General features: G+C 55.4%; 2 protein-coding genes across 6 annotated transcripts; one reads left to right on the top strand and one right to left on the bottom strand.

Moving 5' to 3' along the window:
- Window positions 1–599: 599 nt before the first annotated feature.
- On the top strand, window positions 600–15,154 carry Ercc2 (ERCC excision repair 2, TFIIH core complex helicase subunit). Of its 4 annotated transcripts, none has more exons than XM_075989855.1 (24): window positions 603–636; window positions 854–953; window positions 4,520–4,597; window positions 4,674–4,736; window positions 4,858–4,971; window positions 5,967–6,083; window positions 6,171–6,287; window positions 6,624–6,747; window positions 6,841–6,937; window positions 7,029–7,162; window positions 7,230–7,398; window positions 7,888–8,006; window positions 9,690–9,759; window positions 9,838–9,907; window positions 9,987–10,088; window positions 11,158–11,221; window positions 11,578–11,699; window positions 12,639–12,731; window positions 12,815–12,887; window positions 13,040–13,110; window positions 13,199–13,342; window positions 13,445–13,588; window positions 13,818–13,920; window positions 14,430–14,551. In XM_075989855.1, exons 1-23 carry the CDS (start codon window positions 632–634, stop codon window positions 13,908–13,910), a joined length of 2,283 nt encoding a protein of 760 aa, XP_075845970.1. In that variant the 5' UTR covers window positions 603–631; the 3' UTR covers window positions 13,911–13,920; window positions 14,430–14,551. The 4 variants fall into 4 exon arrangements, with proteins under 4 accessions (XP_075845955.1, XP_075845970.1, XP_075845962.1 ...); XM_075989847.1 differs by having other exon boundaries at window positions 13,818–13,948; window positions 14,430–14,528; XM_075989840.1 differs by having other exon boundaries at window positions 600–636; window positions 13,818–15,154.
- Klc3 (kinesin light chain 3) lies at window positions 13,982–23,503 on the bottom strand. Of its 2 annotated transcripts, none has more exons than XM_075989876.1 (13): window positions 19,101–19,176; window positions 18,568–18,833; window positions 17,453–17,683; window positions 16,879–16,948; window positions 16,326–16,545; window positions 15,906–15,993; window positions 15,723–15,824; window positions 15,253–15,426; window positions 14,847–14,937; window positions 14,728–14,768; window positions 14,538–14,644; window positions 14,360–14,423; window positions 13,982–14,193 (listed from the first exon to the last, which is right to left on the bottom strand). In XM_075989876.1, exons 2-13 carry the CDS (start codon window positions 18,823–18,825, stop codon window positions 14,122–14,124), a joined length of 1,518 nt encoding a protein of 505 aa, XP_075845991.1. In that variant the 5' UTR covers window positions 18,826–18,833; window positions 19,101–19,176; the 3' UTR covers window positions 13,982–14,121. The 2 variants fall into 2 exon arrangements, with proteins under 2 accessions (XP_075845991.1, XP_075845983.1); XM_075989868.1 differs by lacking the exon at window positions 19,101–19,176 and adding an exon at window positions 23,474–23,503 and having other exon boundaries at window positions 14,122–14,193.
- Between the last annotated feature and the right edge of the window lie 700 nt (window positions 23,504–24,203).

The raw sequence follows: 24,203 nt of genomic DNA, 5'->3' as shown, positions 1-24,203 counted from the left end.
AAATGCAGGTATGCTCAGGGGCCAGAGGTGTGGGATCCCCTGGAGCTAGCATTGACTGGCTATTGTAAGTTGCCTGATGTGGGGTGCTTGGGAGTCCTCTCCGAGATCAGAAAGTGGTCTTAACCACTGAGTGATTTCCCCCCCGCCCCTTAATAAATGTTAGGGTCTGGCTAGAGTAGGGGCTCAAAAAAAAATGGGAGAGGCTGTTTTTAGATTTCTTGCGTTAAGTCTGGACACGAATTTTATAAATCCGTGCTTGTCTGGTACAACTAAACCACTGTAACTGAAGGATCCGAAAAGCCTCCTGTTTCTTTGTTATTCTTCCCTAAACTCTGTTCACTACTTCGACAACCAGGACAGAATCTGGAAGAGCTAACGTCAAGGAGCTGGATCGATTCTTTCGGCTCTCTTCCACGTTCTGTTCCCGGTAGTCGGCGATCATCGGCGATGCCTTTGGCACCGCCTCTCCCCGGGGCCCGCCCTCTCGCCTCCGTGCGCACGCGCCAATCTTCCGATTGGCGGAGTGACGAGCAGGCTCAGCCAATAGAATTGCGAGGAAGGTGAATCTCTAACTCACGCCCCCTCGTTGAATATTCATGAGGCGGGCGAGTGGACGCCGGGGCAAGCCGCCATGAAGTGAGAAGCGGGGATTCGGGGAGAGCGGTCTTCTCTGCGGTGGGCGATGGGGCGGCCGGTGGGCGTCGCCGGGGCCGGGGCGCGGCGCGGAGAGGCTGCGGAGACCGGCCCGGGTGGCTTCGGGGTCCGTGGCGGGGAGACGCCGCGGGGGCGGGCGGGCGGCACGGAGGCCGGGGTGTCCCGAGAGCACCGGGCACCGACGCTTCGCCGCCGCCAGGCTCAACGTGGACGGGCTGCTGGTCTACTTCCCGTACGACTACATCTACCCGGAGCAGTTCTCCTACATGCTGGAGCTGAAGCGCACGCTGGACGCCAAGGTGGGTGGCTGAGCCCCGAGTGCTCTCCTTTGCACTCCCGTGGCTCTGTAGCTAATAACGTCCTGGTCGGGGGCCGGGCACGTTGGCCCAGGCCTTCAGTCCCAGCACGCTGTGAAGCCCAGGCAGGAGCATCGCTGCGAGTTTTGAGATCAGCCTGGGCTGCATAGTGAGACCCTGTGCCAAGAACAAAAATAAATAATAGGGCTGGGGCTGTAGCTCAGCTGGTAGGGTTTTGTCTGTCTAGTAGCATTACAGATAAAGCTCAGGGTTTTATCCCGGCACCACATAAATGGAATGTGGCGGTGTACGTATGTCCCAGCAGCAGGGAGGCTGAGGAATCAGGACTGACCCGAGTTTGAAGGCCAGCCTGGCTTTCATAGTGGGTTCCAGGCTAGCCAGGGCTACATATAGAGAGACTCTGTTTCCAAAAATAGCTAGGTAATTTGGGGAGGGAGGGTTGTAGCTCAGTTGGTAGAATGTTTGCCTTAGCATACTCGAATCTCAACACTGAGTTAACCCGGCATAAGATGATGCATGCCTGTAACCCTTGCCCTGGGGAAGCGGAGGCAGGAGAATCAGTGGGAATTTGCAGCCGGTCTAGGTGAGTTCCAGGCTAGCCAGGGCTATATAATAAGACCTTTTTATTTATTCAATTATTTTTGGGTTTTCGAGATAGGGCTTCTCTGTAGCTTTGGAGTCTGTTCTGGAACTAGCTCTTGTAGACCAGGTTGGCCTCGAACTCACAGAGATCCACCTGTCTCTGCCTCCAGAGTGCTGGGATTAAAGGCGTGCACCACTACCATCCGGATATAATAAGACCTTTAAAAATATAAATAGTAGGGATCGGTGTGATGATTTAGTGGGTGTTTGCTGTGTGAGTGTGGAATTGGATCCCAGGGACCAGGTAAAAGTGGAGGGAGAAAACCGTCTCTACAAAGTTAGTTGTCCTATGACCTTGACCTGGTTACCCACAAACATACATCATGCACACACACACAGCTAATTATTGTAATAACAGATTTGATAGTAGAATCAAGGCTGAGTAGTCCCGGCCTTAGGGACACAGGGACTTCTTTTTTTGTCAGCTTGGTTTGGAAACCAGGATCCATGGGCTTCTAGCTGTGCACACTTGGTTACATCATTTAAGCTCTTGCTACAGTTTCGACCCCTGCCAATGATGGCTGTGCTTCTCTAGGGAGGGGCACTAGCGATGCAGTTTGGTTGGTCCCTGTACCAGGCCCTGGTTTCATTTCCAGCACAGTATAAAACTAAGCCTGTAATCCCAGCACTCAGAACATGAAGGCAATGGGATCAAAATTCATTCTCTATGTGTGCAGGGGACCAGGCTTGGTGGGGCATGCCTTTAATTATAGCACTGGAGCAGAGACAGTAGGAGCCCTGTGCCTACAGCCTGGGTCACATAGAGAGAACCTGTTCCATGGAAAGAATTGAACCAGTGTGCTGGGCCTGCACCTCCAGCTATACCAGAGTCCTCTCTTTCCTTTCTGTTATGTGACAGGACCTCACTAACTTGCCCAGACTTACTCTACAGCCCAGGCTGACACTGAATTTAGCAGCCCTCCTACCTTCGGGCCCTGTTTTGAGGAAGAGGAAGAACAAACTAATGTGTTGGAGATCATCCTAGGGTATATGAGACCATGCCTGATGAGGAGGCACTGGAGAGGCGGCTCAGTGCTTAAGAAGACTTGCTGCCCTTCTAGAGGACCCAGTTCTATTACCCATGCCCGTGACCGCCACTCACACAGCCAGCTGTGACTTCAGCTCCAGGGGATCCGGCAGCCTCTTCCGCTTGTATAGACTACATACACATAGCATACATACATACACACATGTAAATTATTTTTTTAAGATGGCGCTGGTGATTGCCTTCCTAGGTTGTTGTGAGGATTGTGCCGATTCACACATGAAAGGCAGCAGTTTCCAACTCAGGGTGGTTTGTTTGTTTGTTTGTTTGTTTGTTTTTAAGAGATTTATTTATTGTGAATACAGTGCTCTGCCTGGAAGAGCAGCCAGTGCTCTTAACTGCTGCCCCTTGTTTCTTTGGTGTGTGTTTGCTGGGAATTGAAGCAACATGCCAGGCAAAGTACCCTTGGCTCGAGCTACATCCTAGCCTTCTCTTTCCTTTTTGTATGAGACAGGACATCATTAAATTGCCCAGGTTAGCTCTGTAGCCCTGGCTGATACTGATCTTAGCAGGCCCTCTGCCTTAAGTTCCTGGGTAGCTTGGGTGACAGGCTTTCACAGAGGCTGTTTGGTGTGTTTGCAATCATGGTAGTGGAGGGAAGGGGGCTTGGTATGTGGAGATCAGAGAACAACCTTGGGACTCAGTTGTCTCTTCCCACTTTTGTGTGGGTTCTGGGGATCAGATGCGGGCTGTCCGGCTTGGTGACAAACACCTTTACGTACTGAGCTATCTCCACAACCCTGAACACAAGCATCTCTCTCTCTCTCTCTCTCTCTCTCTCTCTCTCTCTCTCTCTCTCTCTCTCTCTCTTTCTTTCTTTCTTTCTTTCTTTTGTTTCATTTATTAAATGTATAGTATCCTAGGCACCAGATTTCATTACAGATGGGTGTGAGCCACCATGTGGTTGCTGGGAGTTGAACTCAGGACCTCCTGAAGAGCAGTTAGTGCTCTTAACTTCTGAGCCATCTCTCCAGCCCACAAACTTTTTTTTTAAATTTATTTATTATGTACACAGTGTTCAGCCTTCATGTATGCCTGCAGGCCAGAAGAGGGTACCATATCTCATTACAGATGGTTGTCAGCCACCATGTGGTTGGTTGCTGGGAATTGAACTCAGGACCTCCTGTACTGAGGAGGTCAGGAGTGCTCTTAACCTCTGAGCCATCTCTCCAGCTCCCCACAAACTTTCTTTTTTTTTTTTAAATTATACTTATGTACTGAGAGTGTGTGTATCCATGCTGTGGTGTGCATGAGGAGGTCAGAGGACAACTTCTGAGAGGCACTTGGTTCTTTCCTTCCGTGTAGGTCCTGAACTCGGGATCAGGCTTGACCTCAGGTGTCTTTACCTGCTAAGCCATCTCTCTGCCCCACAATGCCTCTGTCTCCCTAGTGCTGGGATTATAAGGACGTGTGCCACTACCACCCAGCAGTCCTCACAGTCTTGCTCCAAGTAAGAGCTATGGAGCCGCCTAGAAGCAAGGGTGCTGTGACCCAGAGAGGTGAAGGTTCTTACCTTCTGTTGCTCAGCAAGGACAGTGAAATAGGGCTCAGCCTGTAATCCCAGTACTCAGGAGTGGAGGCAGGAGGATTGCCAAGAGTTTGAAACCAGCCGGAGGTGCATAGCAAGTACTAGACTAGCCAAGACTACATAGCAATTCTTGGGGTGAAAATTAAGAAAGAAAAGTAAACTCCAGCAAAAGGAGAAGCAGAGCTAAAGCCCGCTTTTCCTGGAACTCTGTTGGCAGTTCCACCGTTGTGTATGTTGTGATCCCAGGTAGTAGCGTGTCAGGGAGGTCCCCAGAGTTTATGTCCCTGGGGTTCTCATGGCCTGTGTCCTGTTTCTTTTGCGCCCAACCTTCAGGGTCATGGAGTCCTGGAGATGCCCTCAGGCACCGGGAAGACAGTGTCCCTGCTGGCGCTGATAGTGGCTTACCAGAGGGTAAGTGACCGTCCTGAGTGTCTGGACTGGGGAGTTGGGAAGGGCTGCACCGGGCTAAGCTGATTGTCACCCACAGGCTTTTCCACTGGAGGTGACCAAACTTATCTACTGCTCACGGACTGTGCCAGAGATTGAGAAGGTGGGCAGTGTGTACGAACCCCATGCTCTGTCCCCTCCCAGTTGCTGCCCTCACTGGCCTGCTGGGCAGGGGCTTATGCTTGTCCTGAGGTCCCCACCCAATGTTCCCATCGTCCAAGCAGGTCATAGAAGAGCTTCGCAAGCTGCTCAGTTTCTATGAGCAGCAGGAGGGGGAGAAGCTGCCGTTCTTAGGACTGGCTCTGAGCTCGAGAAAGAACCTGTGCATTCATCCCGAGGTGAGACCCGGGCCTCGCCCTCAGCCCTGGGCTCCCCAGTCCAAGCCCCAGAGAAACCCTTTGCCAGTGTGAGGTAGCCACCAGTGGAACGCCCCTTTCAGTTGTTGGGTCCTTGCTCGTTTGAGCTCAGCAACTGCTTGAGTGTCACATCCAGACTATTCATGGACCTATGGGACAGGTCAGAGTCTATGGGAGCTTACTCGAAGTATTGGGATTTTTGTAAACATGAAGCATAAGTTAATTACAGATGGTTGTGAGCCAGTGTGTGGTTGGTGAGAATTGAACTCAGGACCTCTGGAAGAGTATCCAGTGCTCTTAACCTCTGAGCCATCTCTCCAGCCCTGTCTAGCTTGATTTTTTAGAGAAACTTAGGATTTTATTTTTTAGGCATACACACACACACACACACACACACACAATATATATATACATGTCACTGTGTGTGTGTGTGTGTGTGTGTGTGTGTGTGTGCGTGCGTGTGCATGCTGGGAAGTGGGGTATGTGTGCAGTGTACATGTACGGAGCTCAGAGGACAACTGTGCGAGTCTGTTCTCTTCACTGGGGATCCCAAGGGTTGAAATCAGGTTGTCAGGCCCACAGAGCCATCCAGCTGGCCCTCTGGTTGTTCGGTTGTACTGTGCTATGGATTGCTCCTAGGGCTTTGTGTGTGCTCTGCAAGCCCTCTGCCTACCATTGAGCTATGCCCCCAGCTCCCTTTCACGTTTTATTGTGAGGTCGGCCCTTGGTTTGTACCCAGGCTCCCTGAGTGTGCAGTCCTCCTGCTTCAGCTGTCATAATAACTGGGATTGCCATGCCCGGCTTTGGGGCAGTGGTCCCACTCTGACATTTCTGCAGGAAGTGCTTTTAACTAATAGTGGATCGGGTCCAGTTGCCCAGAAAGCCCAGCTGACATGCCACTCCAGGTGTCCGAGTTTGGAGGACCAGGTTGGCATAACTGGCACGACTTTCTCCTGACTTGTCTCCTGAACCCTCAGGTGACACCACTGCGCTTTGGGAAGGACGTGGATGGCAAGTGCCACAGCCTCACAGCCTCGTACGTGCGTGCGCAATACCAGCAGGACGCCAGCCTGCCTCACTGCCGCTTCTATGAGGTACAGGGAAGAGCCCGGGCCAGGGAGGGTAGAGGCTCCCTGAACAGCAGCTGGCCCTGACCCTGCCATCCTCTGGTCTTGCTCCAGGAATTTGACACCCATGGACGTCAGGTGCCCCTCTCTGCGGGCATCTACAACCTGGATGACCTGAAGGCTCTAGGGCAGCGGCAGGGCTGGTGCCCCTACTTCCTGGCTCGATACTCGGTGAAGAGTTGTTTTGTTCTGTTCTGAGGCAGGATCTCATTTGTAGCCCAGGCTGGCCTCAAACTTGGAATAATCTCCCTCGGGTTCTCAGATGTGGACATAGACATGGGCACTGTGCCCGCCTGTCTGTCAGCCCATCTGTCTGCTTGCATCTGTTGTCCTGGTGCCTGGGCCATCTGTCTCCATCTACTGCCCCTGTTTATGCCTTGTCTGTGTGTTCCTGTCTGTCAGTCTATCCATCTGCTGTCTCGGGTGCTTCTGTGAACCTGAGAAGGAGTGGTATGAAGGGGGGGGGGCCAGCAGGGCCCAGGGCAACCTTTCCCTCCATGTGCCCAGATCCTGCATGCCAACGTGGTGGTTTACAGCTACCACTACCTCCTGGACCCCAAGATTGCGGACCTGGTGTCCAAAGAGCTGGCTCGCAAGGCCGTAGTGGTCTTCGATGAAGCCCACAACATTGGTGAGGAGAGTGCCAGGGTGTGCAGACAGTGGCAGCCCCTCTGCCCCGCCCCCAAGCCTGGCTGAGCCCAGCTCTCTCTGCTTTCCTCCCTAGACAATGTCTGCATTGATTCCATGAGTGTCAATCTCACCCGCAGAACTCTGGACCGCTGCCAGAGCAACCTAGACACCCTGCAGAAAACCGTGCTCAGGTGCCCACTCCGCTCCTGCTCCATATGCTGTGTCTGCCTTAGTGACCCTAGACACCTGCCCCATTCCAGCTCCTGTCCATGTCCCCATCAGGATCAAGGAGACAGATGAGCAGCGGCTGCGGGACGAGTACCGGCGCCTGGTGGAGGGGCTGCGGGAGGCCAGTGTAGCACGGGAGACAGATGCCCACTTAGCCAACCCTGTGCTGCCCGACGAGGTGCTGCAGGGTGAGCCATGACCCACCCACCCCCGCCCCTCATGCCCCCTGTACCAGCTGACTCAGTGTCCCTGCAGAGGCAGTGCCAGGCTCCATCCGCACTGCCGAGCACTTCCTGGGCTTCCTGCGGCGGCTGCTGGAGTACGTCAAATGGCGGCTGCGCGTACAGCATGTGGTGCAGGAGAGTCCACCCGCCTTCCTGAGCGGCCTGGCCCAGCGCGTGTGCATCCAGCGCAAGCCCCTCAGGTGCGGCCCGCAGGTGGACCACATGTCCAGACCATGTGCTGGTGACAGGGGGTCAGGTCAGAGCTGGGTGTGGAGGGGGTCTGTGGAGCCGAGGTCAGTTATTCTTGGTGGGGAACACTGTAGGACTACATGGTGCTTCTGCAGCTGTGTGTCCCTGTGTCCCTGTGTGGAGGGGGGCGGGTGGAGGAGTAACAGTCTCTGTGAGCCTGGGAAAGTGTGTGCTGCTGTTTGTCTTTGAGCGTGGGGGTCCGTGATGCTGGCTGAGGAGTGTGGCAGGGCAGAAGCAGAGTGACTGTTGGCCATGGGTCTTGCTTGACAATAATTTGCATACAGGCGGTGAACCTGCGCATGTGGTAGTGTTGTATGCCGTCCTGTCCGGGAGTGGAAGCTCTTGGTTCTTGCACAGTGTGGGGACAGGCTGGCCACAAACAATGCTCAGGTGCTCAGGGAAACATGTGGCTTCCCTCTCCCGACTCCATCGCTTTTCAGGTTCTGTGCTGAGCGCCTGCGGTCCCTGCTGCACACCTTGGAGATTGCTGACCTGGCCGATTTCTCCCCGCTCACACTCCTTGCTAACTTCGCCACTCTTGTCAGCACTTATGCCAAGGGTAAGCTCCCTTCTTGCCTCTGCTGGGCTCTGACAGGACAACGTGGGGACCCAGCCAAGTCAGGTGGGGTATTAGAGGTTCTGGGAATTTGAGCTATTTTGAGAGCCCTGGGGTGCCATGCAATGTCCCGAGCAAGCGAGCCCTGTGTTCAGATCCATATGTCCAGAGGCTCCTTCTGACTGCAGAGTGGAGAAAGCCAGTGGGCAGTGGTGTGACACTGGCCAGAGGGTGCTGTGGGGTCAGCTCCCCTTCAGCTGGGTGAGGTGCCCTCGTGTGTGATGAGGGCACTGGGAGCCACGGCAGGCTCTGGGCAAGGGATGTACTTGGTGAGGTTGTTGTTTACAAGGTTCCTCTAGTAGAGAGGGGGAACTATGGGAAGAAGAGGCCAGGGCGTAGAAGCATGGCTGGGCATGAAGACCTTGAGGGAAAGGGATGTAAGCTCATACACAGAGGCAGAGGGGGACATTCCTGGTTTTTTTTTTTCCCTAAGTTTTTTGTTGTTGTTGTTTTGTTTTTTGGGATTAAAGGTGTGCGGCACCACCACCCACCCAGCATTCTGGGGGCTTTTGCTTGGTGTCCATGTGCCGCCCTGCCCCCAGCTTTACACTGAGTTTTTAAGCTTATCCCTGGGGATTACTGCCATAGCCAGGAAACCAGGTCAGCTGGCATCCTGAAGCGGGGCCAGCCTCCGAAGGATACCCCGCCATCAGCACCACCTCAGGGCTATTGGCAGCTGTCTGCTTCCTTCTTTCAGCCCTCACTGAGCCCCTTCTCTTGGCCTTCGCTGTTCTCCCTGCCCCCACCTACCGATATTCCACATTCTCTCTTGAAGCCTCCTTCCCTGTGCCCCCATCATCTCCCCGAGTCCTTTAGCTCTCAGAAAATCACCACCACCCCACCCCTTGCTGGGCTTGCCCCTTCCTCTGTCACAGCTGAGTCTCTGGCTAGCTGTCTCCCCAGCTAGTGGAAGGGGAGCCCTTGTGGGTGAGACCGAGGCTGTGTTGGTCCCTGCTGTGTCCTCAGCACAAGACGACACAGGACCTGATCATTTATTGCCAAGTGAAACAATCTATGAATGTGATCATTTGTTCAGTCAACAAAGGGCCTGGCCCTGTGGAAACAGTAGGGCCTACCAGAACCACGGTTCCACCATCCACCCCCCCATCCACCCTCCCCCCCACAGCCTGGGGGCTAGGAGCAAAGATGGGTCCAGAAAGAGAATCTAGGAAGTGTGGCAGTGCTGTGAGGAGCAGTAGCACTGACCCCCCAGGGTGCCTCTGGAGCAAGGACTCAAACGACCAAGTGGGCCCTGGGGATGGAGCTGACATGGCAGCTGGGAGCAAGGGTGCACCGCAGAGTCCACAGACACATTTCTGTTTATGGGAGGAGGGACTTGAGGTTCCACAGTGTCTTCCTGGCTGCTTTGTGGGGAGCAGGGATGGGCGAGGCAGGGGTGCACAGCTACCTAGGAAAGGGTGGTCCTGACTTCCCTGCAGGAACTGCAGGGAAGCCCTGGCTCGCCCTGCTTCCACACCTGAGCATTGGCACAGCCCAGTCATGGTCTGGCCGTACAGAGGAGTGGGCAGGCTGCGGCTGTCATGCACTCTGGTGCTTGGTTCTGCACTTGGATGGTGAGCGTCCGGGGTGACCACAGCAAGGCTCATGAGCCTCCTTCCCTACCAGGCTTTACCATTATCATCGAGCCCTTTGACGACAGGACCCCCACCATCGCCAACCCCATCCTGCACTTCAGGTGAGATGCTAGCCTGTGTGGATGGGACATGCCTTGGCCCTGCCTTCTGCCCTGTGTGACTGCTGTGTTGTCCCACAGTTGTATGGACGCCTCCTTGGCCATCAAGCCTGTGTTTGAACGCTTCCAGTCTGTCATCATCACCTCTGGGGTAAGGACTCTGTGCTGTTGCTCCGTGGGGTCCTGGTCCCTGCCCCATCCTGCTGAGGACTCCTTACTGTCTGTTGTAGACACTGTCCCCACTGGACATCTACCCCAAGATCCTGGACTTCCACCCTGTCACAATGGCAACCTTCACCATGACGCTGGCCCGAGTCTGCCTCTGCCCGATGGTGAGTAGGTGAGACAGGTGGGGGGCAGCTGCTCAGCTGGGGCTCAGTGGCGCCTGGGAGGCTTCTTCCCAGCAACCCGGGCCATAGTGCTTAGGCACCCATGCGAAGGATACACTGGGCAATGCAGGCCTGGTGCTTGGTCATCATCTTGGTCAGGGTGAGTTTGCCGTGTGTCATCGGCTGTGACTTGGGTAATGTGCCTCTCTGAAGCCTGGGGCAGAGCTGTGTCCTCTCACCTCCTGACCTCTGCCTTGGAGTTTAGAGCCCGGCAAGGTGCTAGGCATGTTTGCCCCAGAGTCCGTGCTCCCCACGCAGCCAACTGTGACTGGGGTGCTGCCTGGCACAGAATCAGACACTTTAACCCTTATGCAATGTGTGTAGCCCGATTGCATGCATGCAGAGCACCAACTCTGTGGAGGGCCACGCCAGAAGGACGAACCTGTCTGCATGCCTTTTCTCTCGGCAGCAGGGTTAGGCGGCTGTTTTTAAAGCTGTGGGCTTTTAGGAACATTCCCTCTGGCCACCATCAGTCATGGTGGACTGGGGAGGGTTGCCAATGGGTATATGCTGTGGTGACCTGTGTTCTGGAACTACCTAAGGCTGGAGTGTAGCCTTGCTTAGAAACACAGAGGTCCCGTCCCTGGGGCTTGTTGCTGTGTGGGTGTAGGCCAGTAGCTCATGGCTGAGCTCCAGGCATTTGGCCAGGCAGAAGCAACCATAGGCTTAGGGTCATCTAATCCACTGTCTGCATAAGCCTTTCCTGAGCCTGGGCATTGTTTCATACAGTGCTTGCCTAGCACACAGCAGGCCTTGGGGTCCACGCCCAGAAGTACATACAGGTGTGGTGAGGCTGGCCTGTGATCTTGGGAAGTGGGCAGAAGGACCAAGAGTTCAGGATCACCTTGGTTACACAGAACTTAGAGGTTAGGGCACAGCCTTCATGGGCTTGGGAGGATGGGTAGCCTCAGTGAGGCTCCTAGTCTAAAGGCCAGCCTGGGCTACATGAGACACCAAAAAGGGGGCATTTGGCTGTCACGTGTGTCACATCATCTTCACTCTGACCCTCCAGATCATTGGCCGTGGTAATGACCAGGTGGCCATCAGCTCCAAATTTGAGACCAGGGAAGATATTGGTGAGTCATCTGTGGGCTTGGTTGGGGTAGGACTCAGGTGGGACCCCAGCCTCTGTGGCTAACACAGACCTTCTTCCTACCCTCAGCAGGCCACTGTGGGTTGGGCTTCTCTGGGTCCCTGCACCACCAGGCACATTACTGAGCCTCAACACATAGCACAGGGCCCTTGGGACATTAGGCCCTGAAGAAACACAGCCACTTCTACAGGTTTCTTGTGCTGTGACTTGTCATATGGCTTGATGAACCTCGGGGGTGGCAGACAGCCTTCTAATAGGCTTGGGAAAAGGAGTCCGGGATAGAGTTGAGTAGCCTCAGTGGGCACCAGGAGAGGATTCACTCCATCCCCCTCTCCCTAGCTGTAATCCGCAACTATGGCAACCTGCTGCTGGAGATGTCTGCTGTGGTCCCTGATGGCATTGTGGCCTTCTTTACCAGCTACCAATACATGGAAAGCACTGTGGCCTCCTGGTATGAGCAGGTAGGTGCACCTAGCCACAGCTGCCCAAACCCTCAGCTTTGCTCTTGCTGTGGGGCTTCAGTCCTCATGTTTCCACTGGTGACACGTGGCACAGGATAGGACACTGGTACTACCAGCACCCCACCCATTCCCACCAGAAGCCTACAGGGTCTTCAGTGCTTCCCTCCACCAGAGGGGCCACCCACCCCACCTCTGGGGCACGTATGCTGCAGACTAAGCAGGCCTGGAGCCCGTGGGGGGGGGCAGGGTCTCTGGGGAGTTCGGTTGGACCAGAACTCCCGTCCAGGAGCTCTCCTAAGTGTGTGGATGAGGCCATGGGAATTCTGGTCCCCCAGAGGTACAGGGCCTGTTGTCCTTCTGTCTTGTGACTGCACTGAGCCCCGCTCTCAGGCCTAGGTTTGAACAGGCACTATAGACTGTGGGTGTGGCTTGAGTTTAGTTCAGCAGGAGAGCAAGTGTGTGGGCCGCTGTGGCAGTCGATCCCTAATACTGAAGAAAACAAATAGAGATTTGATGGCCTGGGGTCTTGAGGCTGCAGGTTCTTAACTGTGCTCGGAGGCACTTTAGATTCATCTTCTGAACTCGGTGAGGTAGGGTGGAGGTGTGTTTTTCAGAAAGAGCTCTCTCACTGAGCTGCATGGGTAACTTGACTGATGCTCTGGACCCCCTGTCCTGTCCTGGGCAGCCTGACTTCTGCCTCAGTCAGTCCCTTAGCATTGCAGTGGCAGATCTGAACTTTCAGGATACAGGATAACCCTGGTTGGTCCTGCCTGGATCACGGACAGGCCGTCCACTTCTTGGTTGGTGATCGGCTTCCCACTTTGGGCTGCCAAAGAGGTTGGACAGCTGGGGTCCCAGAGAGGGATCTCCATAGGAAGCCACAGCAATGGGCTGAAACAGGATGCGTGGCCCTGTGGCCTGACCTCCCTGTCACCCCAGGGCATCCTTGAGAACATCCAGAGGAACAAGCTGCTCTTCATTGAGACCCAGGACGGGGCGGAAACCAGTGTGGCCCTGGAGAAGTACCAGGAGGTGGGTGCCTGGGACAGGCAGGGGATGCCAGCTGCCAACAGGTACATGGGAAGGGGCTGAGGTGACTGCCTCCACTTCCCTAGGCATGCGAGAACGGCCGTGGGGCCATTCTGCTCTCAGTGGCTCGGGGCAAAGTGTCAGAAGGGATTGACTTTGGTGAGTGGACCTGCCCAGCCCACCATGGCTACTCCCTTGGGGCACTGAGCATGCAGAGGGGTCCTGTCCTGTCCCCTTTCCACACTGCGGGGGCGGCCCTCAGCACACCCAGCACCAGCCAGGATGCACTGTGACCCTGCTGTCCTCCCCAGTGCATCACTATGGGCGGGCTGTCATCATGTTTGGAGTCCCCTATGTCTACACCCAGAGCCGAATTCTCAAGGTGAGCTGGGGAGCAGTGGAGTTAGGAGGGGGGCATCGTACATGGGAAAAGCTAGCTCCCTGCCTTAGACTCCTCCTTCATCCCCTAGGCCCGACTGGAGTACCTGCGGGACCAGTTCCAGATCCGTGAGAATGACTTTCTCACCTTTGATGCCATGCGCCATGCAGCCCAGTGTGTGGGGCGTGCCATCAGGGGCAAGACAGACTACGGTCTCATGGTCTTTGCTGACAAGGTGGAGCTCAGAGCGCTTCTGGGCACCCCACTTCATCACAGGGACAGGGTGGTGGGCAGCCTGGATTCCAACCTGGGTTTGCTGTCCCCTCCCTCCTCACAGCGGTTTGCTCGGGCCGACAAGCGTGGCAAGCTGCCTCGATGGATCCAGGAGCACCTGACTGACTCCAACCTCAACCTGACGGTGGACGAGGGTGTGCAGGTCGCCAAGTACTTCCTGCGGCAGATGGCACAGCCCTTCCACAGGGTGAGCCCTTGGCCCCGTGCCTCTTCTCCCTCCCTCCCAGGTGCCTGTGTTTTTCCTAGGCAACTCAGGGTCACCATAGCCAGGAAGGAAGGGAGAGTGGACAGCCTGGGGACACTGATGGAGCCCTAATGTCCTCTTCCTAGTGTGGCCATGCACTCCAGTCACCGGACAACCAGGGTCATGTTGATCTGTACAGTTTGACACCTGTCCTTTACCTCTGTCCCTCCAGGAAGATCAGCTGGGCCTGTCACTGCTCAGTCTGGAGCAGCTGCAGTCAGAGGAGACACTACAGCGGATCGAGCAGATCGCACAGCAGCTCTGAGCACAGGACGGTGGGTGACACCCGTGGCTCCGCAGGAGGTGCTGGAGGTCCCAGGACCCTCAGGCGAATATCCAGACCCGTGTACAGCCTTTAATTACAGGGAGGATAGCAGGGTCCCGATCCACAGGTGCCACCAAGGCAGGGCACCAGATAACCACCGGCCCGCCCTTCCCTGATTCCCGAGCAGCTGTGGCCACTGCAGCCAGTCCACTTAGCGCGGGCTCAAGTCCTGGGTGCTGGCGCTGAGGGTCCGAGAGGCCTCACTCAAGTGCCGGGTTGAGAGCTGGGGGCAGGCACAGGAGTGGTCAGAGCTCCTTTCCATTGACACTGGGGCCACGTCATATCCCTACCCACTCACTCCCCCTATCCTGAGTCCCCAGGAGGGAGCCCCACCTTTTCTGTCTTGTTGAGCCTGCCCGCAGCACCCTGCTCCATCACTGGCCCCTCACCTGCGTCCTGGCAGCCCTTGGACCATCCACGTTCAGCATGTTGAGTGACATGGCTCTCTTCATCCTTCAGAGGACGAGAGGACAAGAGTGAGTCAGGACTGCAGGGCCTTGGCTCTCACAGAGTCACAGACAGGCACCCCGGAAGGCTGACAGGCTGCTGACCTCACCCAGCACTCACCCTGCAGCCCCCGCCAAGCCCTCCCCTCGGAGGCGGGAAACCAGCTTCTCACTACCCCGCCGGATGGACTCTCGGAGCTTGGAGAAGGAGCTGCTTCTGCGCAGGACCTGGGGAGGACACAGTGACATGTGGGGACATGGTGGGCCCACCCAGACCCGGCCCACAAGGACCCAGAGTGGAGCCTGCGTACCTGCTGCTGTGCGTCACCTGCTGTGCCTGCTTGGGGGGCGCCTGTGGAACAGAGGGACATGGTAGTGGGGTAACAAGCGCCACGCAGGAGGGCAGGCAGGAGCAGTGGGGTGGGCTCACCAAGTGGGGCAGGCAGGGCCTCCTGGCTGAGGATCTCCTTGTACAGCTCCTCTGCCTGCTGGTACTTGTTCTGTTTCAGGTAGGCTGAGGCCTGCGGGGAGGGCAGGGGCAGGGCGTGGACATCTTGCTTAGGCCTGGGAACTTCTCAGACCTGCCCGCCTTCCCCAGCATCCTGCCTCAGCTGACTACAGAGCAGACACCACACCAGAACCCTCCCTGCTCCACCCTGTGCCTTGGTCCTCCTACCTCAGTGAGTGAAGTGTTAGGGGCATCTGCTATGACAATAAAGCCTGACACAGGCTCCTGTGAACTGGGTTTCTCCTGTTTTTCTGTACTGAAGGACCTGCAGCAGTATGAGGTCTCCCTACCCACAGTGCCCCCTGGACAGAACCCACCAATGCCTCACCAGGTTGTTCTTGGTCTTGGCCACATTGGGGTCTTGCGGCCCCCCCAGGGCCTCATAGATGCTCAGGGCCCGCGCGTAGTGCCGCTCCACATCCTGGAACTTGCCCTGGTTCTGGCAGAGCAAGGCCAGGTTGTTGAGTTGCTTGGCCACGTCAGGGTGGTCGGCACCGAGGACCTGGGATGCACACAAATCTTATCTGTCACGTAGGGTGGCCCATGAGATGCCACAGGTTAACATGGCAGGTGGGAATTAGCCGTGTCAGAGGTCATGGGGTGCTGGGTCTAACAAATCAGCTTAGAATATTAGGTAGGTCAGGAGGTCAAAGTTAGGATGGCACTTAAACTCATCAGGGTGACAGATTGGGATTGGGTACTCTGGGCTCAAATGGAAGAAATTGCCACCAAATGCACGGTACACCAAGGGTTATGGCTTGTGGAACCAGTGACAGGGCAAAGGGCCGGGTGCAGCACCTTCTCACGGATCTCCAGGGCACGCTGGCACAGGGGCTCTGCCTCCCGGTAACGTCCTCGTTTCCCATAGAGGACAGCCAGGTTGTTGAGGGTGGCGGCCACCTGCAGGGGGAGAGTTAGCCGAGTCAGAGGGCCTGTGCAGCCCCCCATCCCCAAGCCTTCCCTTCCTGAATTGCTGCTCACTGCAGGGTGTTCAGGCCCTAGCGTCTGCTCCCGGATTTGTAGGGCATCGTGAAGAAGGTCCGTGGCTTCCTTGTACTTGTTCTGGTCCCTGCAGAACAGGAATTGAAGGCTGGGTTAAGTTGGGGTCACCAGCTGGACTGAGCCAGGACTGCCTGGCATCTTTCAGGGGTCTCCTCATCTTCCCACGTGTCCCAGGCCTTGAGCACGGGTCCCCACACTGCCACTTCTGCCACGCATCGGTCTCACGTCCCTGGCTTGCCCTGGTGCCCAGACTCTGAGTCTCGCCACCGGTCCAGATCTCTGTTCCTTTTGTTACCCTGTGCCTTCCCCATTCTGTTCCCATTTAGATGCCCTGTCAGAGGATCGCCATTGTACCCCACCACCGCAGATGGGGCCCCTCCAACCAGCCACAACCCTCACCTGTATACCAGTGCCAGGATGTTAAGCATAGTGGCCACATCAGGGTGGCAGTGGCCCGAGCTCCGCTCCAGGTCCTCCAAGGCCTGACGACACAGTGGTACTGCCACCTCATAGCGGCCCTGGCCAGCATACTGGATCACCAGGTTGTGCAGGGTCCGCAGGCGAGCTGGGATCTCATAACCACCTTGTTGCGCAGCTGCAGCTCCAGCTGCCTCGGGACCTAGGGGAGGTGGTGTGGAATCCCCCACTGCAGCCTCAGCCTGCACCCCACTGCCACCTCTTGCACTAGGGCCTTGTGCAAGACATGGGGATTACAGGACTCTAACCGGCTGGTGGGATGTTAGGTGCCAGAACTGAACCTACCTAACTTCCCAGCTTCCAGCCTCCATGCTAACCAGAGCCATCTGCTTCATCTTCCAGACCCTGCCCTCCCCTCCCCATACCCTGCTCAGAGGCCTTGGCATCCCTTAGGTCAAGGCTCCTGCCCCAGGCTTAGCCTGTAGTCCTGGGTGACTACCCTCTGATATTGTGCCCAGGGCTCCCACACACCCACCTTTCCTTTCCTCCTCTTCACTGGGGAACAGAGAAGCCAGGCTGTCTCTGCGAGGGGGGGACTCGGGCCTCTGTGGGGAAGAGGAAAGAGTAGTTCCCAGAACAGCAAGTGTCAGTGCCCTGAAGCTACTTCAGGCCTGCCTGTGTAGCTCTGTTGTCTAGGGCAGGGGCTCACTGTAGACCAGGCTGACCTTGAACTCAAAGAGATGCACCTGCCTCTGCCTCCAGAGTGCTGGGATTAAAGGCCTGCCACCATGCCAGGCTTCAGGAGAGTCTCACTATGTAGCCCAGGCTGACCTCAAACTCATAACCTCCTCCCTCCAGCCTCAGCCACACTAGCTCTGAGTTTGACAGAGGTGTGGGCCAGGAGTCTTAGAGATTACAGTTGAGCTGGGGAAGACACAGGATCTTACAGGAGCATTGAGGGAGCATTGAGGGGACTTTGGAAGCTCAAAAGGGTGTGCGGATTTGGGGATCCCACATATACGTGAAAGGTTATGGGGTACTAAGAAAGGCCTGAGGGTCTCCAGGGGTTCTGGGAAGGGCTGTGTACCCCCCTCACCCACCCCTGGTACCTGGCTCTCCTCGGGTGGGTCATACTGCCGCAGCTGACCCAGGAACTGGAGGTGGCTCTTCTCCTCCTCCAGCTGGGCCACAGCCTCTTCACTGGCCCGCAGTCGCCTCTGTGTCTCCTCCAGCTCTTCTCGAAGCCAGGTGTTCTCTTGGGCTAGCCTCCGTGCCTGCGCCCGCAGCCTCTGCTTCTCAGCCTCTAGCACACCCACATGTGCAGACAGGGCCAGCAGCACCTGCGAAGCATTGGGACCATGAGGAGTGGGTGCTGGGTGCACCCCTGTACAGCCCCAGCCCCAGGCCCGGCTCTACATTCTACACAGGTCCCCCAGATTCTGAAGACAGTCCAGTGTGGCTCTGAAAACAGGAGTTTTCCAGCACCCCCTGATTTCAATCAAATTATGCATAGGGTTAATTCCTGTTCCGTCTATTTAACCCAGCACCTGTCTAAAAGTCATCTGTAAATAACAGGGGCAGTGTTCAGTGGTAGAGCCCCTGCCTAGAGTCCCCCTAGTGAGGGGCTGGGGTGTGGCTCAGTGGTAGAGCCCCTGTCTAGAATCCCCCAGTGAGGGGCTGGGGTGTGGCTCCATGGTAGAGCCCCTGCCTAGAACCCTCCAGTGAGGGACTGGGGGCGTGGCTCAGTGATAGAGCCCCTGCCTACCATGAGTGAATCTCAGGGTTCCATTCATAATGGAAACCCCAAACTCCCTCCAGGACCAAGTTCTACAGGAGAACCACATAGGGCACACACTAAAATCTCATTCCTAATGCTTGTCAGGGAAGCAATCTGACCTGCAGCCTGGCTCCTCCAGACCTCCTACTACCTATACTTACTTTACATTATGATCCCTCATCTCTGGGCCTCCCCCACCAGGCCTGACCCTATACACACATACGCACACACACACACACACACACACACAGAGAGAGAGAGAGAGAGAGAGAGAGAGAGAGAGACAGACAGACAGACAGACAGACAGACAGACAGACACACACACACACACACACACACACTTCACACTTCTCATCCCTGGGCCTCCTGAGCCTCCCCACCATGACACACACACACACCCCTCATCCCTGGTCCTCTCCCTCTCAAGCCCCTCGTGGTCCCACATACCTGAGCCTCGCCCAGCCCCAGTTCGATGGCCTCCAGCGAGTGGTTCACGACCTGTTGCTTCTCCTCCAGCAGTTCCCCTCCAGCCACAGGCCCCGGTCCAGCCAGAGCCTCTGCCAAGTGCCCAGCTAGACTGTAGTGCTCTGCCCGCAGGGCCTCCAGCCCCTGTACTACCTGTCGTGTCTGCCGCACCAGTTCCTCGGGGTTCAGGCGCTCTGGGCCCAGCCCTGCGCTTCCGGGGGCTGCCACCTGCACAGACATGGCTGCTCCTGGGGGCGGTGAGGTTGAGGGAGTCACGGTCTCAGCCACACAGACTCACAGCTTCTCTTCGTTCCCGCCATCCCCCTGCCCACCCATCCTGGCTAGCTCCCTGCCCGAGCCCTTTCCATCCCAGGCAGTCTTCGTTGGGGAACATTCTCCTCTACCTTTGCAAACCCAGGGCTCTACCCCGAGGACAACTCTAAACTGGGCCTAATTAGCTGAGAATACTAACAGCTGGTTCCCTGTGCCCCTCCACCCCGCCTCCCTCTGCTCACCTGGCCCGGCCCCCCACCCAGGTCCCCAGACACCCTAGCTCAGAGCTCCCAGCCTGCTAAGCGCCCTGGGACCGGAGGCGCCACCTCTGCCAGGCTGGGGGGCGGGGCATGTGGAGGCGGCAGGCTCCTGGTGAGCTCATTCTTAGGGTGTTTTTGTCAGGAACCAGTCAGGCCACTGAGGGGGGGAAGAGGGGAGGGATGAGGGATGGAGTCCTGAAAGCAGGGAGCCTGGAGGGAGGATGGGGTGGGGTGTCTAAGAGGGACCTCAAAGTTGGCTCCTGAGCTTGGCAAGACCTTGAGGGACCAGGACCAGGGTCCCAACCCCAGCAGCCAAGCTCCACAGCCCAGGGGTGGATGAGACACACCTGTGCCATGCCTCACTGATGGCAGTGGCCACCTCGGCTGGTTAAGGGGTTTTGTGTGTGTGTATTCTGGAAACCAAGTCAAGGGCAGAGACGGTGAATCTCACAGACATACACTACTCAAACACACCTCAGCAAACACAAAACTCTTTCTCATCCTTATTTATTTTTTTATTTACTTTTTTTTTTAGACAGGGTCTCACTATGTATCCCAGACTAGGCTAGAACTCACAGAAACCCGCACCCTTCCCTGTCTCCAGAGGCCAGGATTAGAGGGATGTGCCACCACACCTAGCCTTTTTTTTTTAATTTTTTAAGGTTGGGTCTTATGTGCCCAGACTGGTCTTGACCTTGCTATATAACTGAAGATGACCTTAAACAACATGAACCACTGCACTCCACGTACGGGGTCCTGGGGATGAACCAGTCCCAGACATGCTATGCACACCCAGGGAGGGCAAGCTAGGCAAGCATTCTAATCAACCAAGTCCCATCCCAGGACCTTCTGTCTAAAGACACAATGGCAGACAGACTCCCATCTCAGACACAGCTCAATGCACGCTCCCTTTTCGCACACCCCCACGCCCTCTCTAAACAAACACGCCAACATGTATTACCTCATTAGAAAGACAACATAGAAAAGAAACAACGGGAGAGAAATACAATATACATTCCCATCATAGAAAACACACCAAACTTTCTCCTTTTCGGAACACAGCTCAGAGTCAGGCATGGCAGCATACACCCGTAAGTCTGGCACTAGAGGCTGAGAATCCATGAACTCTGTTTTAAAAAAAGAAAATCTAGGAACTGGAGACATGGCTCAGTGGTTAAGAGCACCGGCTACTATTCCAGACGTCCTGAGTTCCATTCCTAGCACCCACATGGTGGCTCACAACCACCTCTAGTGGGCTCTTATGCCCGCTTCTGTCATAAATGCAAACATACAGCCAGAACATTCATATACATGAAATAAATAAAATCTTACAAAAAGAAAAAAAAAAACTAGAGAGATGGCTGGGTAGTTGCGAGCCTCTGTTGCTATTGCAGAGGTCCTGCACCCATAAGGCATACAGTGGCTCCGGGCCTGGACAGGGGATCTCACCCTCTCCTGGCCTCCATGGGCATTGCATACATTTGAACATATGGTACGCATGCATGCATGCAGAAAAATACTCATGTACATAAAATAAAAATAAATTTTAAAAGAAAAGGTGGATGCTGGGGACACAGCCAGCCAAGCATAGCCAAGGCCCTGGCTTCCATCCCTTGTACCAAAAGGGGAAAAAAAAAAAGTTGAGGGACAGGCATGTGTTGCAGACCTGAGGTCTGGGCTCTCCAGAGGCAGAAGGTCAAGGGTTCAAAGCCATCTTTGGCTAAACCTTCCTGCCTCCACCTCCCGAGTGCTGGTTACAGGCAGACAGCACCAATCTAGGGCTCTGTTTTTATACAGGGTCTCAGGTGGCTCAAGATGTCCTCAAAATTACTATGTACTCCGGCTGGCCTCATGCTGGAAGCAATCCTGCCTTCACCACAACGCCTCAAGTTCTGGCTGTCCTGGAAATCGCTCTGTAGATCAGCTGGCCTCAAACTCACAGAGATCCTCCTGCCTCTGCCTCCCGAGTGCGCCACCACTGCCCGGCCCAATGCATATAATTTAAAAAGAGGTAATCCGGGCTGGAGAGATGGCTCAGTGGTTAAGAGCACCGGCTGCTCTTCCCGAGGTTCTGAGTTCAATTCCCAGCAACCACATGGTGGCTTACAACCATCTGTAATGAGATCTGGCACCCTCTGGCGTGTGGACATACATGGAGGTAGAATGTTGTATACATAATAAATAAGTAAATCTTTAAAAATAAATAAATAAATAAAAATTTAAAAAAAGAGGTAATCCGCTGCCATACAGTGAGTCCCCACCCTGACGCCAGTTTCCTCTGGTGATCCCGGCGCTGCCGAAAACAGCCTTTTCCATGTCTCAGCCTTGCAAGCAGCTCATGCTGCAGAATTCGCCCAGAAAGAGACCAAACTTTAAACATAAAGTACAGTTTCTACTCGGTGGGTGTCATTTTCAAAGCGTTTAATGTCAAAATCCTAATTCTAAGAGTTTGAGGCCAGCCTGGTCTACAGAGCTACTTCCAGGACAGCCAACGCTACACAAAGAAACCCTGTCTCCAAAAACCAAAACAAACAAAAATATCACAGGTGTGTGGAACCCATGTAGGTGCATCCTCAAAAGCCACAGAAGTGGTCAGTCTCTGTGGTCCCCAGCATGGCCAGTGTCACCCTTCCCATCCCCATGGCACAATCTCAAACCCAGCTGAGTCTGAAGTCCCAGAGGCAGCCTCCCCCACACCACAGTCAGATACCCACACAACAACCACAGGGACAGCCGCAGCTTAGCCACAGCCATCTGCCACTCGGGCTGTCCCCAGGACTGCCAGGAGCACCACACACAGTCTTAACACAAGTGCAGAGCCAGCCCAGTGATAACCACGCCAGCCTTCCATGGCCGTTACCCTACAGAGGAGCATCTTGGCCACACTGCACACACGCGTGCACGCACACACACACTCCACAGCCACAAGTGAGCTTCTGGCTGCACTCCCGCTGGTCCATAAAGCAGGCAGCAGCATGCACACACATGCACACACCACCTATGCAAACCCCCAGCTTGCAGGCACAGTCACACGCATGCCCCCACACCTCTGTATCAGGGACACACAACCAGAGTGACAACAGTCAGTCTGTGACAGTCACATATTACTGACACAATTCCACACACTCCATCCCCCTCCCCCATGCAACACCTAGATCCAACACCATAAGAGATTCACTCCCTGCCACATGCATACGTCAGCCACAAGCACAGAGCTGACCACGGACCCAGCATCACAGTCACACACGCTAAGGAGCGTGAACAGTCCACACCTAACACACATGGGACAGACACACAATCAGGGCCACCCACATTCACTCCGTCTGAACCCATCATCGGATGGCTTAGTAGCTCATCTCCCTTTTACACCTGTACCCACAATCTGACTCTCTTCCTTATTAAAAAATTATATATAATTTGGGCAGTGGTGGCATGCAGCTTTAACTCCAGCACTTGGGTTAAAGAGTTCCAGGACAGCAGGGTTATGCAGAGAAACCCTGTCTCAAAAAACAACAACAACAAAAATATTTATGTGTATATGTATAGTCAGGGTCTCTCTATGCAGCCCCGCTGGCCTGGGATTGACTGTGTAGCCCAGGTTGGCCTTGAGCCCAGAGATCCACCAGTCTCTGCTTTCGAGTGTTATGATTACAGTCAAAAGGCAGCTTCTGGGATTCGGCTGCCTTGTGAGCATCCTGATGCCTGGTCTTTCACACTTTTTTCCTTTGTATGCTTTTTGTGTGTACAGACGTGCATGGAACGTCAGAGGGCAACTTGCAACTTGAGGGAGTCAGTTCTTTCCTCCCACCTTGTGATCCTGGGGATCAGACTCAAGAAGTCAAGCACCTTTAACCGCTGGGCCATCTCGCTGACTCTCTTTCCTTTTCTTTTTCCTCTCTCTCTCTGACACTGGTACCCACAATCTGTCCTTCTGTCTCTCACTCTTCAGAAAGGGCCTCACTACGTAGCCCAGACTAGCCTCCAACTCCTCTCCTTCTGCCTCAGTTTCTCCAGTGCGCCACGTCTGCCTGACACACTCTTTTGCACACGCCGCAGAGGGTCCCTTACCATGCATGGCTTGCACTCGCAGGCTGCAGCCAGAGACCCTCTGACAACCCGGCGACCCTCCGAGAGCCCGGCCAGCTCCTCCCTGCGGCTGCGGGGACCCCAAACCCGACTCCGCGTCACAAGGCCCCGCCCCGCCCCCAGCTGTTTTCCTAGCCGGCTGGTCGGGGCGGGGCGGGGCCCTCAGGGACCCCGAAGCTCATCCCCGACGCCAGGCTTGCAGCCCCCTCTCCATCCCCGCGGCCCCCTCAGGGACCCCGCAGCGGCTGCTGCCGACCTCTCGCACCCACCTGGCGGCTGCAAATCCGAACCCCCTCGCTGCACGGAAACGCCGCTGCTCCCGCAGCGCCGCCGCAGCCCGTCCCGGCGACTCTTCGGGAGGGCGGGCCAGGTAGAGGCCACGCCCACACAGGTGCGCCGGTCACGCCCGCCTCCGCCGCACACTGAGAAACAGTACTTTTCAAAACTTTATTTGGGGACGGCGAGCGGGCTCAGGTCGTATAGGTGCTTGCCACCAAGCCTGAGGACCTGAGTTCGATCCCTGGGACCCTCAGGGTGGAAGGCGACCCAGAAGTTGTCTTTTGACTTCCACCTGTGTACAATCGTACATGCACGCATACGAAATAAATACATACAAATGTAATTTATTTATATATTTGAAGAGTTGGAGAGATGGCTCAGCAGGCAAGAGCACTTGTTGCTCTGGCAGAGGATCCGTGCTCGATTCCCAGCATCCTCATGACGGCTCAAACCGTTCCAGTTTGACTCCAGTTCCAACCTCTTCCAGGGCCTCCACACACAGACACACAGACATGCGGGCAAAACACCCAATAAAGATAGAATCTCCAAAAATATTGTTTTCATAATTACAACCTCAGAACTTGGTAAAGGTCCTGGCTCCATGCTTGACAGCCTGGTGTTCATCTCCAAGACCCACATGGGGCGAGGAGAGAACCGACTCCCGGAAGTTGTTCTCTGAGCTCCACATGCATTCACGGCGCATGTGCACCCACACACGGG

The sequence above is a fragment of the Microtus pennsylvanicus genome, chromosome 1 (assembly GCF_037038515.1).
Source record: "Microtus pennsylvanicus isolate mMicPen1 chromosome 1, mMicPen1.hap1, whole genome shotgun sequence".
Classification (NCBI taxonomy): Eukaryota; Metazoa; Chordata; class Mammalia; order Rodentia; family Cricetidae; genus Microtus; species Microtus pennsylvanicus.
The sequence above is the reverse complement of the archived record's forward strand: the minus strand, read 5'-3'. Positions and strand labels throughout refer to the sequence as shown.